General features: G+C 43.9%; 1 protein-coding gene across 1 annotated transcript in view; it reads right to left on the bottom strand.

The window, feature by feature from the left end:
* The window catches only part of LOC124798568 (MAU2 chromatid cohesion factor homolog), a 207,370-nt gene that overhangs the window by 170,937 nt on the left and 21,274 nt on the right, over positions 1–15,159 (bottom strand). The window contains exon 3 of the mRNA XM_047262030.1: positions 5,651–5,773. Within this exon, the coding sequence (XP_047117986.1) occupies positions 5,651–5,773 (123 nt within the window). The remainder of the gene's footprint in view (positions 1–5,650; positions 5,774–15,159) is intronic.

The raw sequence follows: 15,159 nt of genomic DNA, 5'->3' as shown, positions 1-15,159 counted from the left end.
CTTCTCACGGATCAGCCAAGAACTGGGAGAGCCTCACTTTACTGTATAGACTTATGTGTGAAGGTGAAGGGATCTTAAAGACAACAGATACACGTCTATACAGAGAAGACATTACACAGAGGTAGCGGCTAGCTGCATTGATCATCTATTCTTAGATTAAAGAGACGGAAACTTATTATACGAACATTAAAATGTTAAATCACGATGGATTAAGTGCACACCTTGCTGTTATAAGTTGGTCCGCGGCTCATCGTCAGATTGCAGAAGAAGACACCCTGGACCATAGTAAGACTTGTGGGGAGTAACATCACTGGAATCTCACACAATCTTTTACAAGAGAGCAGCATGTGTGACTGCGGAGGAGATGATGATTTACCAAGAAGGGAACCGCTATTCACCTGCGACTTCCCCATATTTGTCTTCAATGGTTTCCACACAAAATAATGGCTTTGTAGCCAAAAGGTGCCCCCACAGGTCTTTGTACAGACCCAGTATTGGGTGGAGGATTTTGCTCCTTGTTGTCCAGTCCTGTGCTCCTCTCCAGTGTGGCAAGGGAAGAGAACATGTAGGGATCATACTCTGTTGCACTCTACAAGGAGTTTCCATTTGAAGAGACTGCTGCGGCCATGTGACCACCAGCAAGAGTGAGTTTAACTTGCATCATTTGTGAACTATCTGCCATGGTGCCACCCACTTCAAATGGGAGCAGGGTGGTCTCCCCACGGGCACCATCCAGCCACGCAACGGATATCTGGCCATTAATTCGTAGCCAGTCCCCGTGCCCCAGTCATAATGGGTACATAGTCCCCATAGTCCATGGCATACATGGAGAATGTGCACTGCAGGCAACAGTGTGACCCCCTGCATGGTCAGGCGGCTACCATCACACAGGCTCTTGATGACCCCCCCCCCCCTCCCCCCAACAGGATGGCTACCGCACGGTAGGTTTTGGGTGTACTGCAACAACAAGAAGATAGGGTGCCAGGTTGGAAGGGCACAGGGGCAGAGCAAACACCACAGTGGGTGACCTTCCCAGCATGACATGCACTTCTGTAAAATTTGGAAAGGCTGGCAGGTCAAATCCAATAAAAGGGACCATATAATCATTAATAGAAGGTGAAGACAGTGCCAGGAGTGAAACTAGAAATCAGGATCAAAATCGTGAACCAAGTCCAAACAGGGTCTGCACCAGAAGGACCATTCGATGGAAAGTCAGAGGAGGTAAGAGACAGTCCAAGTATAGGTTTGCAGCACAGGAAGGGGAAGCAATGCTGCACAGGCTGGGACCCCATGGTAGCCAAGCAGATACTCACCAAAGAGTGGTGCTCCCCTAGGGGGAATTATGAAAGGGAGAGGGGGTATTTTGACTGAGGTAAGAATAAACGCTATAATGGCTCAGGGCACCACGTTTATCACTCTCAGAAGTCACAAACTGCCATGTGGGTTTAATAAAGGTTTTCTTTATGTTAAGAGCAATGAAAATGTTATATTTTCATAAATGGTAAACAAATTTTTTGACAAAAACTTTTCTGTAAATAAACAAATGCAAATTTCCCATATAATAAAATTAAATAATAAAAAATCCTGTTTCAAAGCTAACAACTTTTCTAAAAATAATAACTTTTTGAACATACTGAAAATGCAATATATAAAAAATATATTGATATTTTATGTTCAATATATATTGCCAGCACCAATATCACTCAGACAATTTATAAAGAAGATTATGCACTGAAAGTTCAGAACATTTTGGCATCTACATCTACATAATATTCTGCAAGCTGTCACACAGTGCATGGCAGACAATACCTTGTACCACTATTAGCCACTCCTTTCCTTGTTCCACTCCCAAATGTAGTGAGGGAAAACTTTGCCTATATCCTCTGTACGAGGCCTAATTTCTATTATCTTCCCTTTGTGTGTGAAATGTACATTTGCAACTGTATAATCATTCTGCAGTCAGCTGCAAATGCTGGTTCTCCAAATTTTCTCAATAATGCTTCATGAAAAGAATGTCGTCTTTCCTCCAGGGATTCCCATTTGATTTCACAAAGCATCTCTTTAGTACTCACATGTTGACCGAACACAGTGGTAGCAAATCTATGAGGGTCACTACAAAAGAAATGCACACTATTTTTTTTTTAATCCATATTTTATTCTACATGTTTGAAAGTTTTACAGTAGGTAGATACATCTTTTACGAACAATATTTTCATTTCTCCACATAATTTCCATCCCTCTCAACTGCCTTACGCCATCTTGGAACCAGTGCCTGTATACTCGCACAGTAAAATTCTGGACCAACCTGTTGGAGCCACTGTTTGGCAGCGTGCACAAGGGAGTCATCATCTTCAAACCTTGTTCCACAAAGAGTGTCTTTCAGTTTCACAAAGAGATGATAGTCACATGGAGCCAGGTCAGTACTGTAAGGCGGGTGTTTCAGTGTTGTCCATCCGAGTTTTGTGATCGCTTCCATGGTTTTTTGACTGACATGTGGCCATGCATTGTCGTGCAACAGCAAAACATCCTGCTTTTGCTGATGTGGTCGAATACGACTCAGTCGAGCTTGAAATTTCTTCAGTGTCGTCACATATGTATCAGAATTTATGGTGGTTTCACTTGGCATTATGTCCACAAGCAAGAGTCCTTCGGAATCTAAAAACACCGTAGCCATAACTTTGCCAGCAGATGGTGCAGTTTTAAATTTTTTTTTCTTGGCTGAATTTGCATGATGCCACTCCATTGACAGCCTTTTCGTCTCTGGTGAAAAATGATGGAGCCATGTTTCATCACCTGTCACAATTCTTCCAAGAAATTCATTTCCACCATTCTCGTACTGTTCCAAAAGTCCGCTGCATACCATTTTTCTTGTTTCTCTGTGAGCCACTGTCAACATTCTGGGAACCCACCTGGCATAAACCTTTTTTTAATGCCAACACTTTCAGTATTTTGCAAACACTTCCTTCCCTTACCCCAACGTAGCTTGACAATTCATTCACTGTGATGCGTCTGTCAGCAGTCACCAATTTGGTAACTCTCTGCACATTGTCTAAAGTGTGTGCAGTACGAGGCCTGCCGCTGCGAGGACAATTCTCAATATTGCCGTGCCCGTTTTCATCACGTAACCTGCTTGCCCACCGACTAACTGTACTGCAATTGACAGCAGCATCTCCATACACCTTTTTCAACCTCTTGTGGATGTATCCCACTGTCTCGTTTTCACAGCACAGGAATTCTATGACAGCACATTGCTTCTGACGAACGTCAAGTGTAGCAGCTATCTTTAAGACATGCTGTGACGGCACCACTCACGGGAACAGGTTGAACTAAGTTTGAAAACAAGCGGGAAGGATGTATCTACACACTGTAAGACTTTCACACATGCAGAATGAAAACTGTACTTTTACAAAAATGGTGTGCATTTCTTTTGGAGTGACCCTCATAATAAAACATCTCTGAATTGCTTTGCTGCCTTCCTGTAATCTGACCTGGTGAAGATCCCTACCACTTGAGCAGTACTCAAGAAAGGGTTGAACTAGTGTTCTGCATGTGGTCTCCTTTATAGAACAGCTATGCTTTCCTAAAATTCTTTCAATAAACTAAAATCAACCATTCGTTTTCCCTACTACTGACATGTGCTCATTCCATCTCGTGTCGCTTCGCAATGTTACATCTAGCTATTTAGTTAATGTGACTGTGTCAAACACCACACCAGTAATACTGTAGCTGTAGTTTACTTTTCCTACTCACCTGCATTAACTTATATTTTTCTACGTTTAGTGCCATTCATCACACCAAACAGAAATTCTGTCCCAGTCAGCCTGCGTCTTCCTACAGTCACTCAATTACAGCACATTCCTGTACACTACAACATCATTAGCAAATAGACAAAGATTGTCTCTCAACCTCTGCATCAGATTATTTATGTATATAGAAAACAGCAGAAGTCTATCACACTTCCCTGGGGCACTCCTGACAATACCGTTGTCTCTTGATCATTAGCATGGAGGGAATTTGATAACTCTTTTGTGTAAAGGAACCGTGGAAGACTTGGAAGAGCATTTGGACCTAGCAAGATCATAGGAGTGAGGATCACAGATTAGGCAGTCCGATTTACAGGTATCATTGCACCTCAAAAGTAAATTCTGATGATTAGGTAGATGGCAAAAGACTGATTATTGGAACAATACAAAAGATTTAGGGTGATGTCCATCAATAATTTTTTGGGCAGTTATGGACTGCAGTCTTAGTTGGTTCTACATAATATGACAAATAATCTTGTCATGTTTTTGTGCGCACCGTTCAATTTGGTACAAACCATGACAACCCAACAAATTCGCACCGACAAACGCTTTTGTGGGTAATGAATGAAATAGATTTCATACACAAATTTGTATCATACTTAACAAGAATTTCTGCAGCCATAAAGATCAGTGTGCCACAACTTTCACTGCTGTGAAGGACAGCACACCCACAGTGCAAGAGACTCCAACTATCAAACTCAAGGCTTGCCACTATGAGATTGCCACTACTGAGCTTGATGTGCAATGATGCATATCAACATTTAAGTGGCATAAAATCTAGAGAAATATAAATTTGTGTCAGAAGGTGTTTAATTGTGCAACAAGACTTAAAAGCTAAGGCTCACCACAAGTTCGGACAGCAAAAAAAAACTCTGTGTAAGAACTCATCTCAATGTTTACGAGGAAACATGCTAACTCCCTCAATCGTTTTACAGTTCTGCCAAAAGTTTGGTCTTCAGAGGTAAAATAATTGTTAGTTACTTAAAATAATAATAATAATAATAATAATAATAATAATAATAATAATAAAAATAAGCTAAGATCAAAAGGAAGTCACGCTTGATAGAGGTCCGTGTCACTCTCCATTTTTGACCAGACATAATGTTTGAGAAAAGAAAGAAAGATAATAATAATAATAATGAGAAATTAGATTCTGGACTTGCAATATGATGGACAATCAAAAACATCCACAGTAGATAACGTGTCCAAATGAGGAATACTGTGATGGTTGTAAGGGAGAGGTCTGGTAGAGTGGAGCATGTAGAGAACTCAACAGTCAAGAAAGTGTTTAATGTCCTACTTAAGGCATAGCTGCCACTGATGGATAATTGATTCTCAGGTAAAACAAACACACAGGCAATGAGGAATCTGCATCCAGAAACAACAAGATACCTAGGAAGATTAGGCTGGCTTAGCTTGTGGCACTGTAAACTGCTGTGACGATAGGCCTGGTGCTGTAATGAAGTTACACCTAGGGAGGGGCTCTGACAAGTACAGACGTGTCTATTAGTCCAGCACAGGAAATAAGCTAAGATCAAAAGCTCGAATAAAATAACTTTGTGACTGACAGGCTGTAATGACAGGACGGCGATGTTCCTGTTGTGTAGCAACCACACATGACAAGAACCTAGATTTACTTATAAAACAGGCAACACAGCATGTGGCACCTGAGAAAGAAATATGATTAGTTAGCAGCTGGCCCCTACCATTTGACTCACTGAAATGTCAATCACAAATTTATTTTAATCAAAGTATACAACAGTTATGATATCTAAGGAACCTGGAGGTATTTCCTACTACAAGGCCTTTCCTCTTTTATTATTTTATAAGAAATATATTATACTTACCATTCCTCTGCTTAAGAGAAACAGTACTCTCGTATATGCTGCCGATGATATATGAGCGTAATCCACGCCGACTCCCAAAAGGCTGCTTGCCACCTCATAGTCACGTTCACTTGCATGAATTTGCTGTAAAATGTAACAGAATGCTACTTCAGTAAAGACATCTCATGTTATCAAACAATCACAGAGCCCACAATTGAATGTAAAATCCATGAACTTGCTAATAAACTCACTGCTTTATATGACAAACATTCCCCTGTATGCACAATCAGCTGCTCCACAGCTGACAACAGCATTACACAAATTATGAAAAATAAGGATGCTGCGCACAGACGTTTCGTGTGAAATCCAAAACCCAAGCATTATAAAGAATATAGAAAGTTACAAAACAGGGAAAACAATGCATTTGCAATGCTGAAGTCAGTCCTTTGTATACAACAATATGATGCCCATGACCCTGTGGAAGAATCTCCATATCTTGGATGTTGGAAAGGCAAAATCAGAAACTGCTTTTCAGGTCTCAGCCAATGAACTCAATAATTTTTTTTTCTGCACCAATTAACTCCCAGGCAGCACGGAACTATCACCCACAAAAATCTCTTAACTACATAACTAACCACAACACACTCCACCTAAAAGCATAACAACAAATACAAGACCAGCAATAATGAGAATTTCTTCTCATGACAATGACAGTATCAACGTAACCGTGAAATAAAACAATATTAAAATAACATTTGTTGGTACAGTATTAATATTTTTCATCAATCAGCCACTGTCCCACAGCCCTAAGCCCAAGGCGGAGTTACATTTAATCAATGTAAATAGTTTGTTTGATACTAAAATGTAGCCAGAAATATCATTTCCATTATAATTATCCCGGCTGTTATGCCGTGGTCGGTTGATGAATTCTGTGTCAATTCCCAACGTTTCATCTCCGACTGCAGGAGACATCTTCAAGGGGGTCCATAGCTCAATGGAAGGTCCAACATACCCACTGGCTCGCTACTGACTGCCGCTAAATTCCGTGTCCGCGCGCTCCCATGCCGCAGCATGTAGTCACGTGTTTCGAAAACGTCAGTGCAATTGGCCGCTGTCCATCACCGTCGCCATCACCCAGTAGTGGACGGGTGGTACACATCTTCTTTAACACCGGCATCCATATACCGTTTAATTTCACGCCCTCCTCTTTCGATTGAAATTATTAGGGTGTTTAGCGATTTCGATTGCCTCCCTGTAGAGCCTTTCGTAATATCCGCTTGTGGCCGCTAGTACTTGCGTCTCCTCGAAACGGAAAGAATAGGGAGGATTTTGACGAAGCGGAATATTACCATAATTTACAAGCCCACCAGGAAGATACAGGAATACCTTAAGCCTGCCAAGGACGCTCGTAAACCATTGGAAAAAGCTGGAGTGTATAGGATCCCATGCAGCTGTGGAGATGTTTATGTTGGTAACACTAAAAGAACAGTTTCTAAACGTTTGCAAGAGCACAAGGGCAATTGTAGAAGAGGAGAAACAGAACGATCAGCTGTTGCAGAGCATGCTTTTCAGCCAGGGAACCACAACATTCGTTTCGAGGCGACGCAAGTACTAGCGGTCACAAGCGAATATTATGAAAGGCTCTACAGGGAGGCAATTGAAATCGCTAAGCACCCTAATAATTTCAATCGAAAGGAGGAGGGTGTGAAATTAGTACCACCCGTCCACTACTGGGTGATGGCAACGGCGATCAACGGCGACCGCCAGCGGCCAATTGCACTGACGTTTTCAAAACACGTGACGTCACACCGCCGCGCAGGAGCGCGCGGACACGGAATTTAGTGGCAGTCAGCAGCAAGCCAGAGCTACGGACCCCCTTGAAGATGTCTCCCGCAGTCGGAGATGAAACACTGGGAATTGACACAGAATTCATCAACCGACCACAGCATAGCAGCCTGGATAATTATAATGGCCATAATAGTTTGTTTGTGCTACATCAGAGTTCTTATTTTATTTGCAGTCGGCAGCAATAAGTAGTAAACATGATACAAACTCACTCTCTTCCTCAATCGCCCTGTGCACATTAATTGTGTGCACACTACTGCATTGCAACAGATAGAGACAACTCTTGACTTCTTGGTATCAGTCAGAGTGGATTTTTTATTTATTTTTTATTTTTTTTTCTCTCTCTCGCTGTACACAGAGTGTATAAGCCTCCTGTACAAAGCCGTCTTTACAAGATTGCTAGGAATAGTTTATGTCCATATTTGCCCATCTCAATAGTAATTTGGCATTCCAGTCTATGCTATTGATTTCAGTTTAAAACAAGTAGTTTCAAAGGTTGTTTCCTTAAAGTCTCAGTGAAAGACTCAGTGATTTCTGATCCAGTGGAAATGGCATCGCAACAATAATCATAGCACAAAATAATTTCATTGGCTGAGTCTTGTTTCACACTGTTTCCTACCTCTGGCCAAGATTATGTCCCAAGAGTGAAACATGACAGGGGTTCAGTGATGGTTTGGACAACCATATCGTGGTATTTCACGGGCCCCATGGTTACTGTGCAAGGTTTATGTGACTATTTTCACTGATCAGATGCATCTCATTGTACAATATTTGTTCCCCAATGATGATGCTGCATTCCACCATGGCAGGTCCCTGTTCACAGCATGAGGATGAATTTTCAGATCTTCACACACCATCACATCACCAGATCTCAATATTACTAACCATTTGTGCTCTACTTTGCAGACAAAGTTCTGTGATCACTATGCAGTTTCATCACTGTTACCTGAACTTGCCACTATTTTGCAAGAATAATGTTATATGATTCCCTTGAAAACCATACAGGACCAGTATTCATCCATCCCAAGATGACTGTGCGGATTATAAGACAACCAATTCTCAAGCCATTATTGATTCATGTCCTATTCTGCATAGGAGCTGCATTCAAGTCCTGGGCCATGGTTATCTACAACTTCTAAAAAATTACTTGGGTAATTTTATTGTCTTGGAGATTTTTTATATATATAAAAAACACAGATGATGTGACTTACCGAACGAAAGTGCTGGCAGGTCGATAGACACACAGACAAACATAGACACGAAATTCAAGCTTTCGCAACAAACTGTTGCCTCATCGGGAAAGAGGAAAGGAGAGGGAAAGACGAAAGGATGTGGGTTTTAAGGGAGAGGGTAAGGAGTCATTCCAATCCCGGGAGTGGAAAGACTTACCTTAGGGGGAAAAAAGGACAGGTATACACTCGCACACACACATATCCATCCGCACATACACAGACACAAGCAGACATTTGTAAAGGCAAAGAGTTTGAGTAGAGATGTCAGTCGAGGTGGAAGTACAGAGGCAAAGATGTTGTTGAAAGACAGGTGAGGTATGAGCGGCGACAAATTGAAATTAGCGGAGATTGGGCCTGGCAGATAACAAGAAGAGAGGATATACTGAAGGGCAAGTTCCCATCTCCGGAGTTCTGACAGGTTGGTGTTAGTGGGAAGTATCCAGATAACCCGGATGGTGTGACACTGTGCCAAGATGTGCTGGCTGTGCACCAAGGCATGTTTAGCCACAGGGTGATCCTCATTACCAACAAACACTGTCTGCCTGTGTCCATTCATGCGAATGGACAGTTTGTTGCTGGTCATTCCCACATAGAAAGCTTCACAGTGTGGGCAGGTCAGTTGGTAAATCACGTGGGTGCTTTCACACGTGGCTCTGCCTTTGATCGTGTACACCTTCCGGGTTACAGGACTGGAGTAGGTGGTGGTGGGAGGGTGCATGGGACAGGTTTTACATCGGGGGCAGTTACAAGGGTAGGAGCCAGAGGGTAGGGAAGGTGGTTTGGGGATTTCATAGGGATGAACTAAGAGGTTACGAAGGTTAGGTGGACAGCGGAAAGACACTCTTGGTGGAGTGGGGTGGAAGGATGGATCTCATTTCAGGGCACGATTTGAGGAAGTCATATCCCTGCTGGAGAGCCACATTCAGAGTCTAATCCAGGATATTTTCCACTTAATCACTTCTGCAAACTGTCAGGCAATGAAATTAATGATATTCTGTAGAATACGTGGCACAGAAAGTATTTACAGTTTGTACTGGTAATCTTGACAGACCCACTCAAAGTTCCCATCAAAGGTCCTGACCTATCTATGCAAGTCACAGCCCTACAAATGTGGTACTCCCAATGGATGTCACAATGGTGAAGATCTTCCAGCAGAAACAAGTGTATGCCCACCAGATAGAATATCTGCTGGTAGCAGAAAACTTCAAGATGCAGCTCAGCAGTTCTACCACCATGCAAAAACAGGAGTACTGCCAGAAACAGGTAGCAACAGTGGGTGATTTCAAACCAAACAGCTGTCAACTGTTCATAACAGAGCACTCTCTCTCATTGATAAAGGTGTTGATGTCTGAGTTTATCCTTCTCGTCTTCCACAGTGAAATACTGATGGCTGCAACCTGAATGCTGCCAGTGGATCTTTCACTAAGATCCAGGATTATGTCACCAAAGATCTAAACTTCGATCTTCAACACAAATTCATATGACGATTCATTGTTGTTGTTGTTGTTGTTGTTGTTGTTGTTGTTGTTGTGCTATACCTGATTGTTGGAGCAAATTTCTTATTGTTTTATGGCCTCCTCTCAGATCTTTGCAATTGACATCTGACTGACCCTAGTCATCCATCAAAATGATTACTGTTGATTCACCACACAATGGCTTGCTTCACTAGTTCCTCGAAGTCACCTGACCGTCACCTACTCCAGCACCGGTAAAATACTCAATGGTATACCACAGCACCGGTAAAATACTCAATGGTATACCACACTGTCACCATGCCTGGACCATCAGTCCATGGACGTTCATGTCTTACATTTCCAGGCAAATCAAGATTACAAAACAGAAGTTCCCTTAATGATCTGTTACCCTTCAGATAGTAGCTGGGCCTCACCACTCAATATTGTCTCTCAAAAGAGCTTAATGCTGTCAGAATAATACCTAATTCCTACCTCACACCACATATCCATGACCTTGTTATGCACTTTCATGGCAAAACTGTTTTCTCCACAATGTGACTCATCTGTGGTTTTTTATCATATACCCTTTTTACCAAAAGATATATCTGAAATCATTTGCACTCCTTTTGGATTTTACAAATTTATGCAATTCCATTTGAACTATGCAATGCCATACAGACTTTCCAGTACATCATAGATGAAATAATTGGAGACTACAGTTCTGTTACGTCTATATGACCTCCACATAATGTCATCTAATGAGACAGGGCCCCTAGCACATCTACAGCAAATGTTTACTAGGCAATAAAAATATGGCTTAGTAACCGTCATGTGCCATGCTCAAGCGTACACAAATATCACGTGAGGCCAACATCACACAGGCACAACCATTCGACTAGGCCTCTCAGTTCCGAGCATCTACCTCCAGATGGCGTCCACAATTCTGAGTCACTTTCTGCATCCACACCATGTCCATCTGCTAGTCATATTAATCTGCCAACAGTGTTCCAGCCAATCTTCCAGTCAGATAGTTCAGTACCTGCATCTAGTTCAGTACAACTCTTGCAACGAGTTTCATTGAGAAGACAACATATTGACAGAACAATAGCTATTTATGGAGTAACAGGATAGTCTACAGTGTCTGCAACATTACATCCAGTCATAGTGGAAAGATCATAGACTGTCAAGAGACAGCAACATTATTTAGATTTTATTACAGTAGATATAGTGCATCTACTGTCATGTATCAAACTACCAAAATTAAGTACAATTTTGTTAGAGACTCTTACTAATAAACCTTATTGTTTACTTCTTATTTTATTGCCACATTTCTGTTTTAGTGCTTCCCTGCCAAACAAGTGTAAGTTGATAGTTACAGCATGCAACACGCAAAATCCTGACGAAAGTAGTCTCCAGTTATTTCATCTATGAGGTACTGGAAAGTCTGTATGGCATTGCACAGTCCAAGTGGAACTGCATAATTTTTTTTTATTTTTTTATTTTTTTTTTTTTTTTTTTGTGGTTTTAGGACGCACAACTTCAACGGTCATTAGCGCCCAGACTACGTCAGGAATGCACCGCGAGTCACAAGTTTAAAACAGCAATGAAACAGAAAACACGATAAAAGACAGACTGACAGGCATAGGATTAAAAAAAAAAAAAAACCAGCATAATCAAATGTCCTTAGAGAGGGTTGTCAAGTTGATAAAATGAAGAACGCGAGCAGCTGCTCGTGGGTCACCTGCTAAAATGGCATCTAGAGTACATGGCAGGTTAAGATCTAGACGCAGTGTGTTAAAATCCGGACAGGACATTAAGATGTGGCGGACCGTCAACAATTGCCCACATGGGCAGAACGGCGCCGGCGCAGCCGTCAGCAGATGGCGATGGCTGAACCGGCAGTGTCCAATGCGTAACCGGGCCAAAACTACCGCCTCCCGCCGAGAAGGGCGTGAGGAGGACGTCCAAGCCGTGGGAAGAGGTTTCAAGGCCCGAAGCTTGTTGTCTGTAAGTGCAGCCCAATCGGCATGCCACAGCGATAAAATGCGCCGACAAATGACCCTGCTACAATCTGACGAAGGGACACAACAAGAAGCTGTCCGAGGCTGAAGGACCGCAGCCTTGGCCGCGGCATCTGCAGCTTCGTTCCCAGAGATACCGACATGGCCAGGAACCCACATAAAGCTAACCGGAGAACCGACGTCCACCAGTTGCTGAAGAGAGCTTTGGATCCAGTGCACGAAAGGGTGAACCGGGTACGGATCACTGAGGCACTGGATGGGGCTCAGGGAATCGGAGCAGATGACATATGCAGAATGTCGGTGGCGGCAGATGTAAAGAACAGCCTGGTAGAGGGCAAAGAGCTCAGCTGTGAAGACCGAACAATGGCCATGGAGCCGGTATTTGAAACTTTGTGCCCCGACAATAAAAGAACACCCGACCCCGTCATTGGTCTTAGAGCCATCTTTTTAAATGAAGGTCATATTAATGAACTTCGAACGAAGTTCGACAAAACGGGAGTGGTAGACTGAACCGGAGGTAACCTCCTTTGGGAGCGAGCAGAGGTCAAGGTGGACGCGAACCTGAGCCTGGAGCCAAGGTGGCGTGTGGCTCTCGCCCACTCGAAAGGTTGCAGGGAGTGAAAAATTAAGGTGTTGAAGGAGGCGACAAAAGCGAACTCCAGGGGGTAGCAGGGCAGAGACATACAACCCGTATTGACGGTCGAGAGAGTCATCAAAAAAGGAACGATAAGACCGGTGGTCGGGCATTGCCAGTAGCCGACAGGCATACCGACAAAGCAGTATATCGCGCCGGTAGGTGAGTGGCAATTCACCAGCGTCAGCATGAAGACTCTCGACGGGACTAGTATAAAACGCTCCGATCGCAAGTCGTAAACCCCGATGTTGTATGGAGTTGAGGCGGCGTAAGATGGATGGCCGTGCAGAGGAGTATACGAAGCTCCCATAATCCAGCTTGGAGCGGACGATCGACCGATATAGGCGAAGTAGGACGGTTCGATCCGCTCCCCACGACATACCACTGAGAACACGGAGGACATTTAGAGAACGGGTACAACGGGCAGCCAAATATGACACGTGGAGACCAGCTAAGTTTCCTGTCAAATGTAAGACCTAAAAATTTTGTTGTCTCCACGAATGGGAGAGCAACGGGACCGAGTCGTAAGGACGGTGGGAGAAACTCTTTGTAGCGCCAGAAGTTAATACAGACCGTCTTCTCGGCAGAAAAACGGAAGCCATTGGCGACACTCCAGGAGTAAAGACAGTCAAGAGAACGCTGAAGACAGCGCTCCAGTTAACACGTACGCTGCGCACTGCAATAGATGGTAAAATCGTCCACGAAAAGGGAGCCTGATACATCAGCTGGGAGGCAATCCATTATTGGATTGATCGCTATGGCGAAGAGAGCGATGCTCAAAACTGAGCCCTGTGGCACCCCATTCTCCTGGTGAAAGGTGTCTGACAGGACAGAACCCACACGTACCCTGAACTGTCTATCCATTAAAAAGGAATGAATAAAAAGAGGGAGGCGACCGCGAAGGCCCCATGTATGCATGGTGCGGAGAATGCCCACCCTCCAACAGGTGTCGTAAGCCTTCTCCAAATCAAAGAACACAGCCGCAGTCGGGCACTTCCGCAAGAAGTTATTCATAATGAAGGTCGACAAGGTAACCAGATGGTCAACAGCAGACCAGCGCCTACGAAATCCACATTGTACATTGGTAAGTAGGCGTCGAGACTCGAGCAGCCAAACCAAACGGGAGCTAACCATTCGCTCCATCACTTTACAGACACAGCTGGTAAGCGAGATGGGTCGATAACTGGAAGGCAAGTGCTTGTCCTTCCCCGGCTTAGGGATTGGGACAATAGACTTGCGCCAACATGCGGGAACATGTCACTCAATCCAGATGCGATTGTAAGTACGAAGAAGAAAACCTTTACCCGCAGGAGAAAGGTTCTTCAGCATCTGAATATCAATAGAATCAGGCCCTGGAGTGGAGGACCGTGATCGGCCAAGTGCGTTTTCGAGTTCCCACATGGTGAATGGGGCATTATAACTTTCACGATTCGAGGAGTGGAAGTTAGATGGCCTAGCCTCCTCTGCCTGTTTGCGGGGGAGGAAGGATGGGTGGTAATGAGCGGAGCTCGAAACCTCTGCGAAAAAGCGGCCGAAGGCATTGGAGACAGCCTCAGGGGCCACAAGGACGTCATTCGCGACCGTCAAGCCACAAACTGGTGAGTGGACCTTAGTGCCAGATAGCCAGCGCAGGCTACCCCAGACAACAGAAGAAGGAGTAAAACTGTTGAAGGTGCTTGTGAAAGCAGCCCAGCTGGCTTTCTTGTTTTCTTTAATAATACGATGACACTGTGCACGTAATCGTTTATAATTGATACAATTCGCCACTGTAGGGTGGCGTTTAAAGGTGCGTAAAGCACGTCGACGAGCACGTAAAGCGTCTCTACATGCTGCGGTCCACCAGGGGACCGGTACGCGACGTGGAGAAGAAGTAGGGTGAGGGATGGAATATTCAGCAGCAGTGAGAATGACTTCCGTGAGGTGTGCGACCTGACAATCGCAGCTTGTGAAGGTTTGATCCTGAAAGGTCGCCCTGGAAGAGAAGAGCCCCCAGTCTGCTTTGGAGATGGTCCAACTAGATGAGCACGGAGAGGGAGTATGCTGCAGAAGATGGATAACACACGGGAAGTGGTCGCTCGAATATGTATCAGAAAGTGCATACCACTCAAACCGGCATGCAAGTTGGGAAGTACATATAGAGAGGTCTAAATGGGAATAGGTGTGAGATGTGTCCGAAAGAAAAGTAGGGGCGCCAGTATTGAGGCAGACAAGATTGAGCTGGTTGAAAAGGTCTGCTAACAGGGAGCCCCTCGGACAGGATGCTGGAGAGCCCCAAAGGGGATGGTGGGCATTGAAGTCTCCAGTTAACAAAAATGGTGCAGGTAGCTGAGCAATAAGTTGCATC

This window comes from Schistocerca piceifrons, chromosome 5 (assembly GCF_021461385.2).
Source record: "Schistocerca piceifrons isolate TAMUIC-IGC-003096 chromosome 5, iqSchPice1.1, whole genome shotgun sequence".
Classification (NCBI taxonomy): Eukaryota; Metazoa; Arthropoda; class Insecta; order Orthoptera; family Acrididae; genus Schistocerca; species Schistocerca piceifrons.
Note: the sequence above shows the minus strand (reverse complement) of the source record. Positions and strands in the feature narration are given on the sequence as shown.